We start from the raw sequence: 26,961 nt of genomic DNA on the forward strand, positions 1-26,961 counted from the left end.
ACTAACATCTACAGTCGACCCGAACTTCTAAAATTGGAACTACTGAGTGAGCAAGACGTCACAGCTGAGTTTCTTCGCTTACACGAGATACCGGCGGACATAGCCAGGACACCGGGCTCTCCTTGGATTACATTCCCCAGGAGAAGGAGGCGGAGGGACAGGAAGCAAAAACGGGGCTGCAGAGCTGGTGCGCTAGCTAGGCTCCGCAAGCTGCCATTCAAACCATCGCTTCCCAGCATTTTTTTTATCAAATGCAAGATCCCTCGCCAACAAGCTGGACGAGCTGAAGCTGCAGATTGCGACAAATAAGATCGTTGGGGACAGCTGCATTCTGCTCATCACGGAGACGGCTATCGAGCTAGCGGGCCGCACAACACATTGGCATGACCGTACCAAAGACTCCGAGAAGAGCAGAGGAGGGGGGCTATGCATCTACGTCAACAACAGCTGGTGCACCAACACCAAGACTGTTACCAGTCACTGCTCATCAGATTTGGAGTATGTTACTGTGAAATGCAGACCCATCTACCTTCCACGGGAGTTTAATGTTGTCATGCAAACGGCTGTATACATACCACCGGCAGCTAATGCTAGTATGGCCTTCAGGGTGTTACATGACTTCATTAGCAGTCAACAAAGCGCGTATCCTGAGGCGGTGCACATCATTGCTGGGGACTTTAATCATGCAGAACTGAAAACTGTGCTCCCTAAATTCCACCAGCACATAAAAAAAAACACTCTGGACAAGGCATACTCTAATATCAAGAGTAGCTACAGGGCTAAGCCACTACCACACCTGGGCCAGTCCGGCCAAGTGTCAGTGTTGTTAATCTCAGCATACACGCCCCTCAGGAAAAGTGCTCCCCCGACAACTAAAACTGTTAAAATCTGGCCTGAGGGCGCCTCTCAGCAGCTCCAGACGTGCTTTGAAAGAACAAACTGGGACATTTTTGAACAGCAGGACCTGGAGGACTACACTTTATCTGTGCTGAGCTATATCAAGTTCTGCACGGATATTGCTATGACCGAGAAGCGCATCCGGGACTATCCAAACCAAAAGCCCTGGATGACTGGTGAGGTCAGGACCCTGCTGAAGGAGAGGAACAACAGTACAATGCTGCCAAAGCCAGCCTGAGGAGAGGCATCAGAGAGGCCAAGACAGCATATCAGAAGAGAATAGAGGGACACCTCAGCAGCAACAACACAAGGCAAGTGTGGCAGGGGGTGCAGCACATCACCGGCTACAAATCCAACAACCTCGCTGTGGCTGAAGGAGACGCCTCGCTGGCGGAGGAACTAAACATCTTCTTCACACGCTTCGAGGTGGAGCAACCACATGCAGTTGCATCACAACCCTCAACCCGTGACAACATCCTCATGTTGGAGGAACATGAGGTGCAGCGCACACTAAGGAGGGTGAACCCGAGGAAAGCTGCTGGACCAGATGGTGTACCTGGACGTGTACTAAAGACCTGTGCAGACCAGCTGACTGTTGTCTTTACAAGGATTTCCAACCAGTCCTTGTCCCAGTACATCGTCCCACCCTGTCTAAAGGACTCTGTTATTGTCCCACTGCCAAAAAAACCTGCAGTAAACAGCTTGAATGACTACCGTCCAGTGGCACTTACACCAATCATTATGTAGTGCTTTGAAACTCTGGCACATCACCTCCAATCTGCCACCTGCATTGGACTCTCACCAGTTTGCGTACAGGGCCAACAGATCTACAGAGGATGCTATCGCAACAGCCCTCCACACTGCTCTGAGCCACCTAGAGCAGCAGGGGAGCTATGCAAGGCTACTCTTTGTTGATTTTAGCTTTGCGTTCAATACTATCCTCCCCCACAGACTGGTGCCCTAACTGACGGGGCTGGGACTGTCTTCCTCCATCTGCCACTGGATCCTGGACTTCCTGACAAATCGCTCTCAGAGGGTGAGAGTAGGCTCCCACCTCTCAGCATCCATCAGCATCAGCACCGGCTCCCCCCAGGGCTGCGTGCTAAGCCCTCTACTCTACACCCTCTACACTCATGACTACACCCCTGCTCATGCCAGCAATACCACTATTAAATTATCAGACGACACCACAGTAGTGGGACTCATTCCTGGGAGGGATGAGTCTTCCTACAGAAATTAAGTGGAGCGGCTGACTGGGTGGTGCAGGGAAAACAACCTGGTCTTTAACACCACCAAGACGAAGGAGCTGATCATGAACTTCCGGAAGAAAAAAACGATAAACATCCAACCACTGTACATCAACGGGGACTATGTGGAAAGGGTCTCTAACTTAAGGTTCCTGGGCATCCAGATCGAGGAAGACCTGTCGTGGAGTGCAACACCTCAGTGACCACCAAAAGGCACAGCAGAGACTTTACTTTCTGAGACTCCTCAAAAAGAACCACCTGTCACAAAAAATGCTCGTGTCTTTCTATCTCTGCTCAATAGAGTGTGCTGACATACTGCATGTGTGTATGGTATGCCAGCTGCACGGTGGCAGAGAGAAACGCACTTCAGAGGGTCATAAAAACTGCCATGAAGATCACTGGCTGCTCTCTCCCCTCCCTAGATGAACCGTACAGTGCCAGGTGCCTCAAAAAGGCCCAAAACATCATAAGGGATCCATCTCACCCCGGACATAAACTTTTTGAACTGTTGCCCTCGGGCAGGAGATACAGGACAATAAAATGCCGGACAAACAGACTTAAGAACACTTTTTACCCGAGAGCATTAGTGTCGCTGAACACAAGGCATAAAAAAGAATGACTGTGCATGTGAGCTGTGTGCTTGGTGTTTTTATGTATTATTTGTATCTATTTATCTGAGTACCATGTTCTTATGTTTTTTATGTGTCATTATGAATTTGCACTAAATTAGTTTGCTTGCAATTTCGTTGTACAATGACAATAAAGATATATCATTTTCTATTCTATTCTATATACAAAAAACGTTTGTGTGTGTGGGGGGGTATATACACTATGTACATGACACTATGTACATGACTATGCACATGTTGACTCCAAGAGTGTGCAAAACAGAATGAGAAAATATATATACACTATAACCACATATAAATATATATACACTACAACCACATATAAATATATATACACTATAACCACATATTAACCTGTTTGATGCTTCGGAAAGTTGCTGGGGATCAATTTAGGTTCAGATCAGCTAGAGGTTGAGCTGAGCCATGATTTTATGGCAGTTTTAACATTTAGTAGGGAAGTTTGAATTTTAAGGTCTGTTGGTAGTGCATTCCACTGTGTGGTGGCAAAATAGTAGAGTGCGTTTTTTCCCATGAGAGTCTTGAATTTGGGGGAGGGGGGGACGGGGGACGAGGTCTGAGGAACTCCCTCTGGTGTATTACCTGTGAGCATCACTTACTCTGATGAAATAGTTTGACAGGTACTTGGGGACAGTTTCTCTGAGTATTTTGAATACCATGCACATTGCGATTTGGTGTATGCTTTCCTCAACTCTAAGCCATCCCAATTTGGTAAAGTGGGCTTGAGTTAGGTGAGTCCTGTATGGGAGGTTGAGCAGGAGTCTCACCAGCTTGTTTTGGGAAGTTTGCAGTTTTGTGGATACTGGGGATACTGGTGAACCATGAGGTGCAGGCGTAGTCAAAATGACACTATATGAGGGCACCGGCAAGGGTCTTAAGTGTATCCCTGTTGATAAACGCAGAAATCCTGCCCAAAAATCTAGTTTTATTATTGGTCTTGGTGATTGCTTTCAATGCAATTTTTTCACCCGAGAGTGTGTTGTCCAATATACAACCTAGGTAAATGATCTTGTCTTTGCTGGTGATTATGGTATCACCTGCTTTAATCGTAAAACCCTAGGTTGTGCTTGGACCTAAATAGGATGGACTCTGTTTTACCCAGGTGTAGTGACAGTTTGTTATCGGAAAGCCAGAGACAGAGATTACTTAGTTCGGTGCTGAGTGCACTTTCAACCTTCAATTTGTCCCTGTCCGAGGCCAGGATCGCAGAATCGTCCGCGAATAGGAAGAACTTGCTGTTACATGCTGATTTAATTTCAGAATAGCAATAGTCCCAGAATGCTCCCCTGTGGGACACCACAGCTCACCTTGAGGGGAGAGGACAGTGATCCGTTCACCTCGACCACCTGTTCTCTATCCTCAAGGTAAGATTTCATCCAGTTTGTGACTGCGCTGTCAAAAGCGATTGCCCTCAACTTGTTTAACAGTATTGAGTGGTTAACTGTGTGGAATGCCTTTTGAAGGTCCAGCATAACCATTCCACAGTACTTGCCTATGTCTATATCTTGCCTGATGTAGTCACTTAAGTACAGTAGGCATGTTTCGCTGGAATGTGATTTTCTGAATCCTAATTGAAATTCGAATAGGAGCTCGCAATTTGATAGATAATTATCTATTTGCTCATATATTAACCTCTCTATAACCTTTGAGATGGAGCAAAGGATGGAAACAGGGCGGTAGTTGCCGGGGTCTAATTTGTTTCCTTTTTTATACAGAGGCGATATTCTCGCCAGCTTGAATTCTTGTGGGATATGACACCGATTGATAGACAAGTTGGTGATATGAGCAACCATTGGGGCAATCGTGACAGCTGCGTCTGAGAAATCTGCTGGGAATAGTATCATGTCCTGTGGCTTTGTTTGGCTGCAGCAAGCTGAGTTTCTTTAACACATCATCGGTTTTAACTTTGACAAACTTGAAGTCATCCTTGCATACCCCTAGTAAAAGTCTTGGATGTGCTGTTCACCGTAGTGGCCTGAATTTGAGGGAAATTTGCTTACCAACGTGGAAGCGATGGTTGAGTAAAATCTGTTAAAGCAACTTGCCACATTCAGTTTGTCTGTGATGAGTGAGCCGTTTATTTTCAAGTTGAGGTTGGTGGTTATTGTTTTGAGACTACTGTGACCAAATTGTTTCAGCGTCTTTCAGAGTTTTTGCGGGTTATTTTTAATTTCCGCTATTTTTTCGTTGAAGTAACTGGATTTGGCCTTCCTGATCATATTAGTTACTTAATTTCTTAGCTTTTTGTATTCTTTAAGGAGCTGTTCAGTCCAGTTTTTAGTGAACTTATCGTGTTTGTCATTTCTAAGTTTCATGGCTTCTATTATGTCTGCATTGATCCAGGGTTCTGTTCTGGATTTGACCCTGGAAGCTTTCATGGGTGCTAGCTTGTCAGATACATGCAAGAAGTTGGATTTGAAGCATGCCTATGCTTATTCAACCGATGAGCAATTTAGTACATTTGACCAGTCCAATCTCTCCAGGGCTGCTGTCAGAGCTTCGCTGGTGTATGTCTGTGTGTATATGTTTGTGTATATGTCTATGTGTCTATGTCTATATATATATATGTTATGTGTATATGTTTATGTGTATATGTTTATGTTTATATGTCTAAGTGTATATGTATATGTGTATATGTTTAAGTGTATGATTATGTGTATTTATTTAAGAGTATATGTTTATGTGTATATGTCTATGTGTATATGTCATGTCTGTGATCATGTTTTGTTTAGTTATGTTCTGCTTGGTTTATGGACACTTTTTAGTTCCTGTTTTCACTCCCTTGCCTTGTCAGCATGACGACCATTAGTTTCACCTGTTTCACGTTTTGCACTCGCGCACCTGTTGTCAATCATGTCTGTATTATTTAAGCCGATAGTTGCCAGGAAGTCAGCCTGGCGACATTAACTCTGTTTACCTTTGCTCACTTCATGCCAAGATTACCCTTTACTACCCATGCTACCTTTCATTCCAAGCCATTGTTCCATGCACGTTTTTCATGCCACAGTAAGCGTTGTATAGTTCATGTTCATAGTTTTTGCCTTTGTGCTAATCTTTTGTTTTCATTTGTACTTCCGCCCTTGTGCGCGCTTTTCGTTTGTTCCTTTTGTTATTGTTTAAATAAATATGTCCTTACCTTCATGCCTTGCCCGCTCCAACTTTACTTTGCATTCCGGGAAAACAAACCATCCCATAGTCCCCGTCTTTACAGTATATGTTTATGTGTATATGTAATGTGTATATGTTTATGTGTATATGTCTGTGTATATGTTTTAAGTGTGTATTAATGTGTATTTAATTAGGTGTATATGTTTATGTGTATATTTCAATGTGTATATGTCAATGTGTATATGTTAATGTGTATATGTCTATGTGTATACGTGTATTTATTTATGTATACATGTTTATTTATTTATGTGTATATTTTTATTTATTTATGTGTATATGTTTATGTGTATATGTCTACGTGTACATGTTTATGTGTATAGGTGTATTTATTTATGAGTATATGTTAATGTGTATATGTTTATGTGTATATTTGTATGTGTATATGTCAATGTGTATATGTTTATGTGTATATGTTTACGTGTATATGTCTACGTGTATATGTTTATGTATATAAGTGCATTTATTTATGAGTACCGGTATATCTTAATGTGTATATGTTTGTGTATTTTTTATGTGTATATGTCTGTGTATATGTTATGTGTATATGTCTATGTTTATAGGTGTATTTACTTATGAATATATGTTTATGTGTACCGTATTTTCCGCACTATAAGGCACACCTAAAAACCTCCCATTTCCTCAAAAGCTGACAGTGCGCCTTATAATCCGGTGCGCCTTATATATGGACCAATATTGAGCCACAACAGGTCTCGCAACTACGGTAACTACGCCGACTTCATTTTCCTCCTACGGCTGCATCTACGGGGGAAAATGAAGTCGGCGGCTGCTTACTGTAGAAGAAGAAGCGCTCTTTCTTCTACGGGGGAAAGTGAAGTCGGCGGCTGCTTACCGTAGAAGAAGAAGCGCTTTTTCTTCTATGGGGGAAAATGAAGTCGGCGGCTGCTTACCGTACAAGAAGAACTTCTTCTTCTACGGGGGAAAATGAAGTCGGCGGCTGCACCGTAGTTGCGAGACCTAAACTTTATGTAAAGACCCCAAAATGGCTCCTATTAAGAGACACGCTTACGACACAGAGTTTAAACTCAAGGCGATCAGTCACGCAGTAGAACACGGGAATAGAGCAGCAGTGAGAGAATTTAACATTAACGAATCAATGGTGCGGAAGTGGAGGAAGCAACATGATGACCTGCGCCAAGTAAAGAAGACTAAACAGAGTTTCCGAGGGAACAAAGCGAGATGGCTACAATTGGAGGACAAACTTGAACAGTGGGTTGTTGAACGGAGAGCAGCAAGTAGAAGTGTCAGTACAATCACTATTTGTTTTGTTGACATTCCCTTTAGCGCAGCTCCATCTAATGGATGCATAACGTAACCCCAACCTCTACTGTAGCGTCTATTCTATGTGCCTTATAATGCGGTGCGCCTTATATATGAACAAAGTTTTAAAATAGGCCATTCATTGAAGGTGCGCCTTATAATCCGGTGCGCCTTATAGTGCGGAAAATGCGGTATATGTTTGTGTGTATATGTCTATGTGTATAGGTGTATTTATTTATGAATATATGTTTGTGTATAAGTGTATTTATTCAAGTGTATATATTTATTTATTTATGTGTTTATGTTTATCTGTATAGATGTATTCATTTATGAGTATATGTATATGTGTATAAGTGTATTTATTTATGTGTTTATGTGTATAGGTGTATTTATTTATGAGTATATGTTTATGTGTATAAGTGTATTTATTCATGTGTATATGTTTATGCGTATAAGTGTATTTATTTATGTATATATGTTTATGCATATAGGTGTAATTATTCATGTGTATATGTTTATGCGTAGGTGTGATTCAACACCTAAAGATTGATATGTTTACTTCCTTACAGAGATTGTAGTTATAAGTGTATTTATGTGTACTTACAGAGATTGTAGTAATAAGTATATTCATGTGTACTTACAGAGATTGTAGTAATAAGTGAATTTCTGTGTACTTACATGTAGTGATAAGTTTATTTATGTGTACTTACAGAAATTTTAGTAATAAGTGTATTTATGTGTACTTGCAGTAATAAGTGTATTTATGTGAACTTACATGCAGTAATAAGTGTATGTATGTGTACTTGCAGTAATAAGTGTAATTATGTGTACTTACATGCAGTAATAAGTGTATTTATGTGTACTTGCCGTAATATGTATATTTTTGTGTACTTACGGTGATAAGTATATTTATGTGTACTTACATGTAGTGATAAGTGTATATACATGTGTATGTGTACTTACAGAGATTGTAGTAATTAGTGTATTTATGTGTACTTCCATGCAGTAGTAAGTGTATTTATGTGTACTTGCCGTAATATGTGTATTGATGTGTACTTCCATGCAGCAATAAGTGTATTTATGTGTACTTCCATCCATCCATCCATTTTCTACCGCTTGTCCCTTTTGGGGTCGCGGGGAGTCACTGGAGCCTATCTCAGCTGCATTCGGGCGGAAGGCGGGGTACACCCTGGACAAGTCGCCACCTCATCGCAGGGCCAACACAGATAGACAGACAACATTCACACTCACATTCACACACTAGGGCCAATTTAGTGTTGCCAATCAACCTATCCCCAGGTGCATGTCTTTGGAGGTGGGAGGAAGCCGGAGTACCCGGAGGGAACACACGCAGTCACGGGGAGGACATGCAAACTCCACACAGAAAGATCCTGAGCCCGGGATTGAACTCAGGACTACTCAGGACCTTCGTATTGTGAGGCAGATGCACTAACCCCTCTTCCACCGTGCTGCCCTTATGTGTACTTCCATGCAGTAATATGTGTATTGATGTGTACTTCCATGCAGTAGTATGTGTATTGATGTGTACTTGCATGCAGTAATAAGTGTATGTACGTGTACTTTTAGAGATTGCAGTGAGTCCCAACAACAACGTGGTGAACATTTATGAGAAGAGAGGAAGAGAATGGAGTAAAATCCATGAGCTGAACGAGCACAGTGGAAGAATCACAGGTAGCAGGAGCTCTCCTGCAGCACACCTGTTGGGATAATGAAGATTTAAATGACATCATCACATTCCCAGGAATTGATTGGGCACCTGTGTCCAATCGCATCGTGACATGCGCCTCGGACCGTAACGCTTACGTGTGGACTCTGAAGGATGGCTCCTGGAAACCCACCTTGGTGCTCGTACGCATTAACCGTGCTGCTACCTGCGTCAGGTGATCCTCTATCTTTATATGTCTATGTCTATATGTCTATCTTTATATGTCTATGTCTATATGTCTATCTTTATATGTCTATATGTCTATCTGTATATGTCTATGTCTATATGTCTATCTTTATATGTCTATGTCTACATGTCTATGTTTATATGTCTATCTTTATATGTCTATATGTCTATCTGTATATGTCTATGTCTATATGTCTATCTTTATATGTCTATATGTCTATCTGTATATGTCTATGTCTATATGTCAATCTTTATATGTCTATGTCTATATGTCTATGTCTACATGTCTATGTCTATATATCTATCTTTATATGTCTATGTCTATCTTTATATGTCTATGTCTATGTCTACATGTCTATGTCTATCTTTATATGTATATATCTACACGTCTATCTGTATATGTATATGTCTATCTTTATATGTCTATATGTCTATCTTTATATGTCTATGTCTATATGTCTATCTTTATATGTCTGTGTCTATATGTCTATCTGTATATGTCTATGTCTATATGTCTATCTTTATATGTCTATTTCTATATGTCTGTCTACATGTCTATGTCTATATGTCTATCTTTATATGTCTATGTCTATATGTCTATCTGTATATGTCTATGTCTATATGTCTATCTTTATATGTCCGTCTATATGTCTATGTCTACATGTCTATGTCTATATGTATATCTTTATATGTCTATGTCTACATGTCTATCTTTATATGTCTATATGTCTATGTCTACATGTCTATGTCTATATGTCTATCTTTATATGTCTATGTCTATGTGTATATGTCTGTCTATATGTCTGTCTATATATATATTAGGGCTGTGAATCTTTGGGGACCACTGATTTACACTACATATATATTTACACATACATATATACAGTATGTCTATGTGTATATGTATTATACGTATATATGTATAGGTGTATATGTATTTTATGTGTATATGTATTATATGTGTATATGTATTATATGTCAATGTATTATAGGTGTTGTATATACTCAGTGCTGTTACGTGTGTCAGGTGGTCACCTATGGAGAACAAGTTTGCTTTAGGCAGCAGCGCTCGACTCATCTCCGTCTGCTACTTCGAGAAGGACAACGACTGGTACGCATTTATAAAGCATACAGCACAAGCAAATGATGTAGTATTGTATGCAGAATATTCAGTGTGTATTATGGTATGCAGTATTTACAGTGTGTAGTATTGCATCTGGTACACACAGTATGTAATATTGTATGCAGTATATACAGTGTGTAGTATTGCATCTGGTACATACAGTATGTATTATTGTATGCAGTATATACAGTGTGTAGTATTGCATCTGGTACATACAGTATGTATTATTGTATGCAGTATATACAGTGTGTAGTATTGCATCTGGTACATACAGTATGTATTATTGTATGCAGTATATACAGTGTGTAGTATTGCATCTGGTACATACAGTATGTAATATTGTATACAGTATATACAGTGTGTAGTATTGCATATGGTACACACACTATGTATTATTGTATGCAGTATATACAGTGTGTAGTATTGCATCTGGTACACACACTATGTATAGTATGCAGATTATTCAGTGTGTAGTATTACATCTGGTACATACAGTATGTATTATTGTATGCAGTATATACAGTGTGTAGTATTACATCTGGTGCATACAGTATGTATTATTGTATGCAGTATATACAGTGTGTAGTATTGTATCTGGTATCACTATTGTAAAGCTGTAGTATATATAATGTGTGTATATATATATAAAAAGTAAAGTACTACAATATTGATGACCACCAGGTGGCTGAGTAAGGAGTTGATACTGTGAAGGAGTAGTATTATAAAACTGTAGTATACATATGTAAAGTACTACAATATTGATGACCACCAGGTGGCTGAGTAAGGAGTTGATACTTTAAAGTACTAGTATTGTAAAACTGTAGTATATATATGTAAAGTACTACAATATTGATGACCACCAGGTGGCTGAGTAAACACATCAAGAAGAACATTCGCTCCACTGTCCTCAGCCTGGATTGGCATCCAAACAATATCCTGCTTGCTGCTGGCTCTGCAGACCTCCACTGCAGGTAACTATTATTACTTTATTCTTCTCCTATTTTATTCTTGTATTCTTCTCTCATTTCATTCTTTACTTATTGTATTATTCAATTTCTCTATGATGTCAATCTCTTATTCTTTTCTTAATAATAATATTCTGCTTGCTGCTGGCTCTGCAGACCTCCACTGCAGGTAAATATTACTTTATTCTTTCATTCTCTGCTTATTTTAGTATTTTCTTAATGATAACAACCATGATAAATGATAATACTCTTTCTGCTGCTGGCTCTGCAGACTTTCACTGCAGGTATATAATACTTTATTCTTCTCTTATTTTATTATTCTCTGATTTCATTATTTTATTCTTTACTTATTTAATTTTGATGATGATTATGTTTGAAAGTATGAAGTCTTAATTAACAACACAGCAACATAAAAAATAAAAACAAGCAAATGTGTGATAAAAGGTGACTTTTCTGCAGAAATGTTGATATGAACTTGTATTTTATGTCCCTGAGGCTTTAAACAACCCCCCAATCTGCTTTGTATCAAAATGTTTGGGTGCCCACAATATATATATATATATATATATATATATATATATATATATATATATATATATATATATATATATATATATATATATATATATATATATATATATGTATATACATACACATATATAAACATGCATATATATGTCTACATACACACACACACACATTTTATATATATATATATATATATATATATATTTTATATATATATATATATATATATATATATATATATATATATATATATATATATATATATATATATATATATATATATATATAAAATGTGTGTGTGTGTGTATGTAGACATATATGTGCATGTTTATATATGTGTATGTATATATGTGTAGATGTATTAATATGTGTATATATGTTTATACAGTATGTATGTATATATGTACAAAACCCAAAAGCAGTGAAGATGTCACGTTGTGTAAATGGTAAATAAAAAGAGAATACAATGATTTGCAAATACTTTTCAACTTATATTCAATTGAATAGACTACAAAGACAAGATATTTCATGTTCACACTGAGAAACTAAATTTTTTTTGCAAATAATCATGAACTTAGAATTTAATGGCAGCAACGCATGTCAAAAAAGTAGTCAGAGGGGCATTTTTACCACTGTGTTAAATGATAATAAATGATAAATGGGTTATAATTGTATAGCGCTTTTCTACCTTCAAGGTACTCAAAGCGCTTTGACAGTATTTCCACATTCACCCATTCACACACACATTCACACACTGATGGCGGGAGCTGCCATGCAAGGCGCTAACCAGCAGCCATCAGGAGCAAGGGTGAAGTGTCTTGCCCAAGGACACAACGGACGTGACTAGGATGGTAGAAGGTGGGGATTGAACCCCAGTAACCAGCAACCCTCCGATTGCTGGCACGGCCACTCTACCAACTTCGCCACGCCGTCCATGTTACATGGTCTTTCCTTTTAACAACACTCAGTAAAGGTTTGGGAACTCTTTTGGTAAACCAACATGTTTACTGTTTTACTTTTTTGTTTTCCTTTTTATGTTACTTATTTCACTACCTGTTTAATCCACCACTCTCTTCTTTTCTTTTTCTTTTATGTTTTTTGTTTTGTTTTTCTCTTTCTATTTCTCCACCTGTTGTGTGTGTCCCCTTGTCGTCATCAGCATTTACACTCACAGCTAATACATGCACAACTATACACACTATACACACCTACACATATGCATGATAGGCTTACATTTAGATACAGACATGCATTATTTACACATAAAGTACACACATACATCCACACACTTAGTTACAGTCTAGTTTAGTATGTCCACTGTGCAGTTTGTCACTTGGAATGTGCGTGGAGTCGGGTCAAAGGAAAAAAATATAAAAATTCTTAATCATTTGAAGAGTATGCAAGCAGACATTGCTTTACTACAAGAGACTCACCTCTCCAAGTCCGATACCTCAAAACTGCATTCATCGCAATACCCACACACATACTTTGCTAGTTACAACTCCAAACAGAGAGGCGTAGCCATTCTCATTAGTAGAAAGGTCAACTTTACATTCCATAACTCCATTACTGACATAGAGGGAAGATACATCATTCTTAATATTTCTGTTGACGGGAGAAACTTATGTATCGCCAACATTTATGGTCCAAATGTTAAAGACCCCTCCTTTTTTCACACTTTCTTCTCTTCACTTTCTCCTCACTCAAACCACTGCTTGATTCTAGGAGGGGACCTCAACTTAGTATTTAATCCAAATATAGATCGGTCCAGAGTGACTGGGAGTCACCGTGAGTCTCAATCAGTGGTAATACTTAAGCAATATATGAACGATTATGGTCTTTGCGATGCCTGGCGTTCTTATCACCACACTCTTAGGGAATGCACTTATTTTTCCCCAGTTCACCACTCATTCTCTCGCATTGATTACTTTTTAACTAGTAGCTCAATTTTATCTGATATCGCAAACATTCACATTCATCCTATCATCATCAGTGACCATGCACCTGTCTCACTTTCCCTCACTAACAAAACTATAACTGCACCTATAAAACAATGGAGACTTAATACATCATTACTAAAGGACCCAGACTTCCTCAACTATTTTGAGAAAGAATGGACAGATTTTTTAGATTTTAATGATCAACCAGAAATCACGGCGTGCATTCTCTGGGAGGCCGCAAAAGTAGTTATGCGAGGAAAAATAATTTCTTATTCATCATACAAGAAAAAAAAGGAACGTTTACTAGAGCAGGAACTTGAAAATGAAATAAAAATATTAGAAATAGCTTATGCGAACTCACAAAATGAACATACTCTGAACGAACTGAGAAAACTCAAATTAGAGTTAAGAGAAATTATTGATAAGAAAAGTCAATTCCTGCTCTAGAGGTTACGCTTAGAAAAATTTGAACATGACAATAAACCAAGCAAATATTTGGCTAACCAACTAAAATTAAACAAAGAAAAAAACTCCATACCATCCATTAAGGATTCAGCTGGGAACATTACTCACGTTCCTTAGGAAATTAACTCCATATTTAGAGACTTTTACAGAAACTTATATACACCCCAGATTGACCCATCTCTTTCAGACATTGAGACATTTCTCAATGGTATAGACTTACCTAAATTAAATACAAGGCAGGTATCAAATTTAGATCTTGCTATTTCTGTAGATGAACTTCACGATGCTCTTCAACAGATGCCAAACAATAAAGCACCAGGGCCTGATGGGTTCCCTGTGGAGTTCTACAAAACATTCTGGTCACTGCTAGCTCCGATATTTACGAAAATGGCTTTAGAGATTAAAGAAAACTCATTCCTTCCTCCAAATATGAACTCTGCCACAATCAGTCTCTTGCTAAAACCTGATAAAGACCCAACACTTCCATCCAGTTACCGGCCAATCTCCCTGATTAATGCTGATCTTAAAATTATCTGCAAAGTATTAGCTCAAAGATTAGAAAAAGTCACTCCATATATAGTACATCCTGATCAAACAGGTTTCATCAAAGAGAGACAATCGTCCAACAATGTTCGCCGTCTACTCAATGTGATAGACTATTCTGTTATTCATAATTTAAAAACAGCTGTTGTTTCATTAGATGCTGAAAAAGCATTTGATAGAGTGAATTGGAATTTTCTTTTAGCTACTCTACAGAAATTTGGATTTGGAGACTCATTTATAGAATGGATCAAGGTCCTATATAGTTTCCCTACAGCCTCGGTTAGAACGAATAGCCAAATCTCCCCAAGGTTTAATCTTATGAGGGGCACAAGGCAAGGGTGTCCACTTTCTCCGTCACTGTTTGCTATATTTATTGAACCTCTTGCAACCGCAATTCGACAGCATGCAAATATTAAAGGCATCCATACCGCAACCGTTCATCATAAAATAAGCCTTTATGCTGATGATGTATTACTTTTCTTACAAAATCCACATTCTTCTCTTCAAGATACAATCTCACTTATCAATAAATTCAGTTCTATTTCAGATTACTCAATCAACTGGTCCAAATCTACTGTGTTACCAATTAATTTTGACTTTCAGAGCACCTCATCGATTCCACTGCATAAAGGGAACATTAAATACCTGGGAATCAATATTTCCTCCACATTGTCAGATCTGAATCGCTTGAATTACTCCCCAATCTTAAAATTGATTGAGGATGATCTGGCGCGTTGGAAAGCACTGCCAATCTCACTTATGGGAAGGGTTTCTACCGTGAAAATTATGGTCTTGCCTAGGGTTAATTATCTCTTTTCAATGATTCCAACCAAACCTTCTCAAATCTGGTTTAAATCACTAGACTCACACATCAATCAGTTTCTTTGGAAGAGTAAACCAGCACGAATCAGCCTTAAAACTTTACAAAAACCAAAAGAATACGGGGGTATAGAACTCCCAAACTTTTCATATTACTTCCTTGCAAATAAACTACAATATCTATTAAAATGGACCAATCCCACTTTTTTAGATAGTTTATGGTTAGAGATTGAACAATCACTTAGCCAAGAGATCCCAATTTCTAACTTGCCCTTTATTAGCCAAATTCTCCGAAAACACAACTGCTTCAAAAGTATTAATATACGCACTACCTTAACAGCTTGGTGGGAGTTTTTGAAAATAACTGGATCCCCGCTCACTCCCTGTCAATTTACGCCTATTTGGAATAATCCTGATTTTCTTTTAAACAAGAAGCCATTGAACTTTCCAACATGGTATGATAAATGAGTCAGATGTCTTGGGGATATCATCAATGCAAACAGTTTTATCTCTTTTAAAAGTTTAATTACACAATATGCAATCAATCCTAATAAATTCCTAGAATATATACAAATCAAATCTGTAATTAGCGCAAGATTCAACAAAACAACATGGGAAAGTAATCCTACGACCGTTAAATTCTTCAAAACATCTGCCCCCAAAGCTTTATCCAAATTATATGCTCTCTTATCAAAAATAGATAACACAATAAGTATCCTAACTTCCAAATGGCACTCAGACGTATCCACAAGCCTTGACCCAGAAATCTGGAAACAAATATGCCTCAATACTTCTCGTTTGAGTGGGCCTGGCGTGTGTTCCCTGGTGCCGGCCTGGCGGGCCGATCCGTGGTCTGGGGGCTGGGGGTGAATGGGGGTGCCTGGGCGGGGGTTGGGGTGCGGGTGGAGCTGTTGGGGGCGGCCGCCTTGGGTTGGGTGGGGGGCTGCCCCTCTCGTGGGTGGTTGGGCAGGGGGTTGCACCCGTGGGGCCGGGGCCTTGCCGCTGTCGGGCGGGGGTCGGCTCGTGCCCCTCTGGCTTCGGGTGTCCGTGGGATTCCTCCTTCCCCTGGGGCGCGGGGCGGGGTCTGCCCGGGGTCGCCCTACGCTGCGGCTGTGCGGGCCCGCCTGGTGCCGGGTTGGGGGGGCTGCTTGCCTCCCTTGTTGGGGCCCCGGCGGTGCTGCCCGACTGCCCTGCGGGGGTCTCCCTCCTGTGTTTTACTCCGCCCTTATTTATTTATTAATTTTATTTATATATATACTTATATATATTTTTTTAATTATCTATTTAATACATTTTATTTATTCTGTTAAATTATATACGTGTATATATAGGTGCGTGTGTGTGTGTGTGTGTGTGTGTGTGTGTGTGTGTGTGTGTGTGTGTGTGTGTGTGTGTGTGTGTGTGTGTGTGTGTGTGAGTGTGTGTGCACGTTTGTATGTATGTATGGTGGAATCTGTGTGTATGTATGTAGGTACATGTGTGTGTGTCGCTGCCCCGGTGTGCATTGCTGATCGCGGCACCAGGCCTGCAGAGATGCCATGGCATGCCGGCTGTGGGCGCGGGGCTGGGCCCTTATGGCTTTTTGCCGGATGGGGTGCCTGGTGGGTGGTGGGCGGGGGGCCTGGACGTGCGGGTAAGGCTGCGGGGTTTGGTGGCGCTGGACACTGTTGGCAACCAGGCCTCATCTTTATTTTTATTTTATTTTATTTAAAGGGTTTATTTTATTTTATTTATTATTATTATTATTATTATTTTAATTTTTTTTATTTTTTATTTTTGTGTTTTGTTTTTGTTTTGTTTTGGTGTATGTATGTGTGTGTATATGTGTGCATATGTATATGTATGTAGGTGTATATATATGTGTGTGTGTGTGTGTATGTGTATATGTATATGCATGTATGTATGTATGTGTATGTATGTGTATATACATATATGTATGTATGTGTGTATGTATGTGTAGGTGTGTGTATGGGTGTGGATGTCCGGTGGATCGATTGGCCTGTATGTGGATGAGTTGGGGTAGGTGGGTTGGTGGCCTCTGTGGTAGCTGGGGGTGTGCGTTGTTGTGGTTTACGGGGTAGGTCGCTTTTTTTTGTTTCGGTTTCGGCGGCCGCGGGTGTTTGTACTGCGGACGGGCGGTGGTGGTGATGGTTGCTGTGGTACTGCCGGCGGTTGGCGTCGCTGTGTTGGGTTGGAGTGGTTGGGGGACTGTGGCTGGTATCTGTGCGCTTGTGGGGTTGTGGGGGCTGGCTGGCGTTGGCTTGCCGGCTGGTTTGGGGGCTGGCGTGCGGACGGGGTGCATTGACTTCTTCCCCAGTTGGGGGGCGCCATCCCCTGGCCGGAACTCGTATGGGTACGTTGCTGTGTGGATGGCCGGGATGCGGTGTTTGCATTGGGCATGGGGCTGTGCATTTTTTCTGCGATTGGTTGCTGGTATGGGCTCTGCGGGGTTGGGTTGGGGTGGGCGGGGGATGGCTTTGTTTGGCGGGGGTGGGCTTGCGTGGCGTCACGCTAAAGTGGTCTGGTGTGGGTCACGGCCCGGGGGGGGGCGGCTTCCTGGCCGTAGTTCCTGGTTGTCGGCCACATGGACTGGGGGGGATGTCCGGGCCCTCTACTCCTCCTACTTATAGCACACACAGTCACACAAATATAGGACTTTGGGGGATTGTCCTGCGGGGAGGCATGGCAGGGGGTTGAGGATGCCTCCTATGGGGCTCCAGTCCTCCTGTCTTGTCCCCTGCTCGTCCATCCCTCAATCTTAGCTGCATATTAGACACTTAGGATTTGGAGGGCTCGGCTTGGTTGGGACCCACCAAGACCTTTATGTTCCCCAATTTTAATCGCATTATTAGTTCCCACAAGCATACATATCTCACTCACGCTACAGTACACGCATCAATAGGGACTGGAGGTCGGCTGTAATGGCTGACCTCCTAATTTTAACTACACAGTAGACACTCTGGGGGCCTTGTACACATGCATGTGGGGGGTTTGGGGTTCGGTGCACCCCTCATTGCCTCGTCGGCCGGCGCGGATTCCGGGGACTGCGTTCTGGTGGCCTGCCAGGCTTTTATTAATTTATTATTATTATTATTATTTTTTATATGTATATATATATATATATATATATATATATATGTGTATATATGTATATATATATATATATATATATATATATATATATATATATATATATATATATATATATATATATATATATATATATATATATTTTTTTTTAATAATTTTTATTATTTACTTACTTTATTTTATTTAATTATTTGTATTTTTTATTTTTTATTTAATTTAATTTGTATTTCATTTTATTATTATTATTATTTTTTTTAAATTATTATTATTTTTGTTTTATCTTATTATTTATTTGTGTGTGGCGTCGCGCGGGTCTCGCTTCCTGTTGGGTGGGGTCCGTGCCCGTGTGGCCCGACCTTGCGCTGTGGGGTCTCTGTTGGCGACTTGATGTGGTGGCGGCGCGGCGCCCGTGTCTGGTCTGGATACTGTGTCTCGGTTGTTTGGACGGTGGTGTGTTTGTGCGGGTTTGGGTTGGGGTGGTGGGGTCTTTTGGTGGGGGGGGGGTGTTGGTGTCTCTTGTTTGCGTGTTGGCGTTTGGGCTTGCTGGCGGGCTGGCGCTGGCTGGTCTCTGTGATCCTGTTGGTGTGTGGTTGCCGGTCGCGTTTTTTTTTTTGATCGCTTTGATTTGATTGGGTGGTGCTGGCTGTCTGGGGGTGTTGTGGCTGCTGTTTCTGCTGCCGTTTGTTTGTGGTGTGGGCGCCCGTGGCTGCTGGGTCTGGTGCAGGGGGGTGGCTGATGTTGTGACTGGTGGCAGCGCGCGCGCGTGGTGGTTGTCGGGGCTGACAAACTGTGTATATGTATGTGTATGTGTGTGTGTGTGTATGTATGTATGTATGTATGTATGTATGTATGTATGTATGTATGTATGTATGTATGTATGTATGTATGTATGTATGTATATATATGTGTATGTGTATGCATGTGTATGTGTGTGTATGTGTACATGTGTATGTTTATGTGTATGTATATATATATGTATGTATATTTCTGGGGGTACGTTCTGGGCCTGCCTGTCGGGTGGGGGTCGGCGCCTCAGGCTACTGCATCTGGACTGCGTGTCTGGAGCTCCTGGGTCCCACCGTCCATCCCTTCCGGGTGCCCGTCTTGGTTGGGGCCTGCTGGGTCTGGTCCCTGCGTCTACTGTGGTAGCTTGGTGCTGCAGGGTATTCCGATGTGCTGCGAGTCGGCCAGTTGTTGGGGTAGCGACCTTGTGTGTAGCATGTTTGTGATCTTCTTTTAATTCTTTTTTTAAAAAATTTTTTTATAAATAGATTTAATTATTTATTTATTCTTTTTAAAAAATATATATTTTATTACTATTATTATTATTATGTATTTATTTATTTTATTTATTTATTCCCCTACCTCAGGGGGGGGGGGGGTACTCGGCAGGGCGGTTGCTGGTTGTTCCATCTCCATCGTTGGGGTCCCTGCGGGTGGGGTGGGTGGTTCCTGTGGCCCCGTGCTGGGTGGTCCTGTGGCGGCCGGCTTGGGTGGGGTGGCCGTGGGCTGGCCTCGCCGCGCTCTCCGGGGGTGGGGGGGGGCTCGTGGGGGCCCTGTTGCCGGTGGGGCGGGGGCGGTCTTCCCGTCCGGTTGCGGGGGGTCTCCGGGCCCCTCGGGCGGGGCGTCCCGCCTTTCTGTCCGTGTGGGGTGTGGTCTCTCGCTGGTTTGGGGTCTGGCTTCCCCCTGCTTTTCTCGTGCCTTGTCCTCTGCCGGGTGCGTCTGTCTGCGGCCTGTTGCTGGCCCTTGTGGGCGGCGCGGTGGACCAGGCTCTGGGGTTCCTGTCGCTGTCCGGCTTGGCTGCGTGGGGGCGGTGGCCCCTGGTTCCCTGGGCACCACACCTACTGTTTGTGGGATGGGCTCTCGGGGAGGCTGGGGCCGTACTCTGGCTCCCGCACACACTGGGAGTCAAATGTATTGTACATGCAAATTCACATATACTCACACACATACATACAGACATACATTGGTACCTACGCTCCCACATACATATACAAATAAATACAGTACATATTTACACACTCAAAGTTCGTACATCCACACGCACATTCATTATACAAACATACTGTATACACATACTGTACATATACATTCACTGTAAAAACATACATATACACATACTGTACATATACATTCACTGTACAAACACACACATACATATACTGTACATATACATTCACTGTACAAACACACATATACACATACTGTACATATACATTCACTGTTCAAACACACATACTGTATACACATACTGTACATATACATTCGCTGTACACACATATACACATACTGTACATATACATTCACTGTACAAGCACACATACACATACTGTACATATACAAGTACATATGCACACATACACTCATGCACATAATCACGTTTCATCAAACATATATTAACGTTGTTGCCCTAGGGTAAACTGGGTATAACACATGGCACACTGACAAAGCTTAACCTATTGTTACTATAACAATCTACAAGGTTAATGTAGGTTGCTTCTCTTTCTTCCCCTCCATTTTTTTGCATTCTTTCGTATCTCAAGTTATCATTACGTATATGTATTGTTGCATTTGAACAATTGTATTGTTGATAATAAAGGTAAAGTATTGGTATTGTTTATTATCAATAGCACTATTTCTATTGGTATTCATATTGCTCCATTTTTAGTGTAATAATGCTCATTGTCATTTCTGTATTTTTTATTTTTATTTTCGCTAACTGCTTATTTGCTATTACTTTTACCATCATATTTGTACATGTCGTATTTGCTGATGTTGCGCTGATGTTGTTGTTGTTGTTGTGTTTGCTGTTGTTGTTTTTGTCTCTCTGTCTAATCCCCCTCTTGTCCCCACAATTCCCCCCTCTGTCTTCCTTTTTCTCTCTTTCTATCCCCTCCTGCTCCGGCCCGGCTGCACCAAATGATAATATAAATACATTTAATAAAGTCAAAATACAAGTAAGGCAACAAGAGAAGTATCCTACACTTCTCTTTTGTAAAGTAAATCTGAACAGCCGATATGGGCATCTACATCTGCTATATGATTTGCCCGAGAAGCTAGGCAGGACATTTAAAAAAAACAAAAAAACAATTTGAAGTGTGGACTTGTCAGACCACAGAAGTGGTTAGAGTGTCATCCCTGAGATCGGTAGGTCGTGAGTTCAAACCCCGGCCGAGTCATACCAAAGACTATAAAAATGGGACCCATTACCTCCCTGCTTGACACTCAGCATCAAGGGTTGGAATTGGGGGTTAATTCCCTAAAAATGATTCCCGGGCCCAGCCACCGCTGCTGCCCACTGCTCCCCTCACTTCCCAGGGGGTGATCAAGGGGATGGGTCAAATGCAGAGGAAAAATGTCACCACACCTAGTGTGTGTGTGACTATCATTGGTACTTTAACTTTAACTTTAAGAACACTTTTCCACTTTGCATCAGTCCATCTTAGATGAGCTCGGGCCCAGGGAAGCGTTTCTGGGTGTTGTTGATAAATGCCTTTGGCTCTGCATAGTAGCGTTTTAACTTGCACTTACTGATGTAGCAACCAACTGTAGTTACTGATAGTGGTTTTCTGAAATGTTCCTGAGCCCATGTGGTGATATCCTTTACACACTGATGTCGCTTTTTGATGCAGTACCGCCTGAGGGATCGAAGGTGCGTAATATTATGGCTTACGTAAAGGGATTTTTCCAGATTCTCTGAACCTTTTGATGATATTACAGAGCGTAAATGGTGAAATCCCTAAATTCTTTACAATAGCTGGTTGAGAAATGTTGTTCTTAAACAATTTCCTCAGGCATTTGTTGACAAAGTGGTGACCCTCGCTCCATCCTTGTTTGTGAATGACTGAGCATTTCACAGAAGCGGCTTTTATACCCATTAATGAGATGTTCCAAATACGTGTTTGATGAGCATTCCTCAACTTTCTCACTCTTTTTTGCCATTTGTGCCAGCTTTTTTGAAACATGTTGCAGGCATCAAATTCCAAATGAGCTAATATTTGCAAAAAATAACACAGTTTCTCAGTGTGAACATGAAATATCTTGTCTTTGCAGTAAGTTGAAAAGGATTTGCAAATCATTGTATTCTCTTTTTATTTACCATTTACACAACGTGACAACTTCACTGCTTTTGGGGTTTTGTATACATGTATGTATATATGTGTATATGAATGTATATACTATATGTAAGTATTATCTAAATATATATATATATATATATATATATATATATATATATATATATATATATATATATATATATATATATATATATATATATATATATGTATATATGTAGATATGTATGTTTATATGTGTGTTTATATATATATATTTATATACATATATATTTATATGTAAATGTATATATATATATATATATATATATATATATATATATATATATATATATATATATATATATATATATATATATATATATATATATATATATATATATATGTCTTAATTAGATTATCCAAAAAATAGTGCTCGATACCGTGGTAGAGCGTAATATGTATGTGTGGGAAAAAATCACAAGACTATTTCATCTCTACAGGCCTGTTTCATGAGGGATTTCCTCAATCCTCAGGAGATTTTAATGGAAGCATTCACATACCATGGTTTATATAGGGCACAGAACGGGTAGGTACAGGCAGGCGTGGGGGCGTGGTGATTGACTCATGTGTTACCTAGGAGGTGTTTCCTTCTGTGACGGCATGCTGATACAATTTCGCTGCGCTTGTTGAGGGATGACAACTCTGGGCGGTATATGATAAACAGTTTCTCTTTTAAGCATAGGTTGCATCTTTTCCAAATGTGTTGGCTGAGTTCTGTAGTGTTCCGGAGTCTTTTGCATCTGTGTGTGTGTGTGTGTGTGTGTGTGTGTTCCTGTATTTCTACCCTTCTTGAGACACATACGTAGGATTAACTGAGGGAGAATTCAAAACCAGATGGAACAATCACAAGGCTTCTTTCAGATGCAAAAGACTCCGGAACACTACAGAACTCAGCAAACACATTTGGAATCTCAAAGACAATAATGTTGAATACTCAATAACATGGCAAATTCTTGCATCCAGCACACCTTACAACAGTGGTAACAAAAGATGCAACCTATGCTTAAAAGAGAAACTGTTTATCATATACCGCCCAGAGTTGTCATCCCTCAACAAGCGCAGCGAAATTGTATCAGCATGCCGTCACAGAAGGAAACACCTCCTAGGTAACACATGAGTCAATCACCACGCCCCCACGCCTGCCTGTACCTACCCGTTCTGTGCCCTATATAAACCATGGTATGTGAATGCTTCCATTAAAATCTCCTGAGGATTGAGGAAATCCCTCATGAAACAGGCCTGTAGAGATGAAATAGTCTTGTGATTTTTTCCCACACATACATATATATATATATATATATATATATATATATATATATATATATATATATATATATATATATATATATATATATATATATATATATATATATATATATATATATATATATATATATATATATATATATATATATATATAAGTTGGTTTGTAGACAAAGCAGTGAAACTCTTCCAACTTGAAGGATCTTCTCCACCTACATCAAAGACATTGAGGACAAGCCAGGACCAAGTTCTTGGGGTTCCAAGATGCCTTTTGGGGAGATGATGCTGGAGAAGAAGGACTGCGGGGGATGGGTGCACAGCGTGTCTTTCTCCCCAAGTGGCGACCAGCTGGCCTGGGTGGCTCACAACAGCAGCATCAGTGTGGCCGATGCCACCAGGAACAAGGAGTACGTGGTTGATGTCACTTCAATAGTCCACTACATCTTCAATGTGCTCCTTACCATCAAATACAGCTTTACTCTTTTTAATGTTTCCTCACTTCTTCACAGGACCAGTCAGCTGACTTTAAACACTCTTCCACTGCTCAGCATCCTCTATGTAGGCCCCGCCCACATTGTTGCTGCTGTAAGTACGTGGTTGCTGCTAGAAGTGTGTGTGTGTGTGTGTGTGTGTGTGTGTTGTGTGTGTGTGTGTGTGTGTGTTCCTGTATTTCTACCCTTCTTGAGACATCAACAAGGAAAAGTACCTTCCATATGAGGACCGGTGAACAAGTTAATGTGTGTGTGTGTGTGTGTGTGTGTGTGTGTGTGTGTGTGTGTGTGTGTGTGTGTGTGTGTGTGTGTGTGTGTGTGTGTGTGTGTGTGTGTGTGTGTGTGTGTGTGTGTGTGTGTGTGTGTGTGTGTGTGTGTGTGCATGTTCTTGTATTTCTAACCTTCTTGAGACATCAACAAGGAAAAGTACTGTCCATATGAGGACCGGTGAACAAGTTAGTGTGTGTGTGTGTGTGTGTGTACTCACACATACTTCACACAAGTCTTACAAGTACTCACACATACTTCACACAAGTCTTACACGTACTCACACATACTTCACACAAGTATTACAAGTACTCACACATACTTCACACGAGTCTTACAAGTACTCACATATACTTCACACGAGTCTTACAAGTACTCACATATACTTCACACAAGTCTTACAAGTACTCACATATACTTCACACGAGTCTTACAAGTACTCACATATACTTCACACAAGTCTTACAAGTACTCACATATACTTCACACAAGTCTTACAAGTACTCACATATACTTCACACGAGTCTTACAAGTACTCACATATACTTCACACAAGTCTTACAAGTACTCACATATACTTCACACAAGTCTTACAAGTACTCACATATACTTCACACGAGTCTTACAAGTACTCACATATACTTCACACGAGTCTTACAAGTACTCACACATACTTCACACAAGTCTTACAAGTACTCACATATACTTCACACGAGTCTTACAAGTACTCACACATACTTCACACGAGTCTTACAAGTACTCACACATTCTTCACACAAGTCTTACAAGTACTCACATATACTTCACACGAGTCTTACAAGTACTCACATATACTTCACATTAGTCTTACAAGTACTCACATATACTTCACACAAGTCTTACAAGTACTCACATATACTTCACACAAGTCTTACAAGTACTCACACGTACTTCACACAAGTCTTAGAAGTACTCACATATACTTCACACGAGTCTTACAAGTACTCACATATACTTCACACGAGTCTTACAAGTACTCACACATTCTTCACACAAGTCTTACAAGTACTCACATATACTTCACACGAGTCTTACAAGTACTCACATATACTTCACACTAGTCTTACAAGTACTCACATATACTTCACACAAGTCTTACAAGTACTCACATATACTTCACACAAGTCTTACAAGTACTCACACGTACTTCACACAAGTCTTACAAGTACTCACATATACTTCACACGACTCTTACAAGTACTCACATATACTTCACACTAGTCTTACAAGTACTCACATATACTTCACACAAGTCTTACAAGTACTCACACGTACTTCACACAAGTCTTACAAGTACTCACATATACTTCACACGAGTCTTACAAGTACTCACATATACTTCACACTAGTCTTACAAGTACTCACATATACTTCACACGAGTCTTACAAGTACTCACACATTCTTCACACAAGTCTTACAAGTACTCACACATACTTCACACGAGTCTTACAAGTACTCACACATTCTTCACACAAGTCTTACAAGTACTCACATATATTTCACACAAGTCTTACAAGTACTCACATATACTTCACACAAGTCTTACAAGTACTCACACGTACTTCACACAAGTCTTACAAGTACTCACATATACTTCACACGAGTCTTACAAGTACTCACATATACTTCACACGAGTCTTACAAGTACTCACACATTCTTCACACAAGTCTTACAAGTACTCACATATACTTCACACTAGTCTTACAAGTACTCACATTTACTTCACACAAGTCTTACAAGTACTCACATATACTTCACACAAGTCTTACAAGTACTCACATATACTTCACACGAGTCTTACAAGTACTCACATATACTTCACACAAGTCTTGCAAGTACTCACATATACTTCACACGAGTCTTACAAGTACTCACATATACTTCACACAAGTCTTACAAGTACTCACACGTACTTCACACAAGTCTTACAAGTACTCACATATACTTCACACGAGTCTTACAAGTACTCACATATACTTCACACGAGTCTTACAAGTACTCACACATTCTTCACACAAGTCTTACAAGTACTCACATATACTTCACACTAGTCTTACAAGTACTCACATTTACTTCACACAAGTCTTACAAGTACTCACACATACTTCACACAAGTCTTACAAGTACTCACACATACTTCACACGAGTCTTACAAGTAC

At 40.2% G+C, this 26,961-nt stretch overlaps 1 protein-coding gene across 2 annotated transcripts in view; it reads left to right on the forward strand.

Annotated features, from left to right (window-relative positions):
• Positions 1–26,961, forward strand: part of LOC133651527 (actin-related protein 2/3 complex subunit 1A-A-like) — a 36,852-nt gene that overhangs the window by 1,930 nt on the left and 7,961 nt on the right. For both annotated transcript variants that reach the window (XM_062049486.1, XM_062049487.1), the window contains 6 exons: positions 8,825–8,929; positions 9,000–9,138; positions 10,177–10,260; positions 11,136–11,243; positions 24,204–24,410; positions 24,513–24,588. In XM_062049486.1, the coding sequence (XP_061905470.1) occupies positions 8,825–8,929; positions 9,000–9,138; positions 10,177–10,260; positions 11,136–11,243; positions 24,204–24,410; positions 24,513–24,588 (719 nt within the window). The remainder of the gene's footprint in view (positions 1–8,824; positions 8,930–8,999; positions 9,139–10,176; positions 10,261–11,135; positions 11,244–24,203; positions 24,411–24,512; positions 24,589–26,961) is intronic.

Source organism: Entelurus aequoreus, linkage group LG06 (assembly GCF_033978785.1).
Source record: "Entelurus aequoreus isolate RoL-2023_Sb linkage group LG06, RoL_Eaeq_v1.1, whole genome shotgun sequence".
In the NCBI taxonomy this organism is placed as follows: domain Eukaryota; kingdom Metazoa; phylum Chordata; class Actinopteri; order Syngnathiformes; family Syngnathidae; genus Entelurus; species Entelurus aequoreus.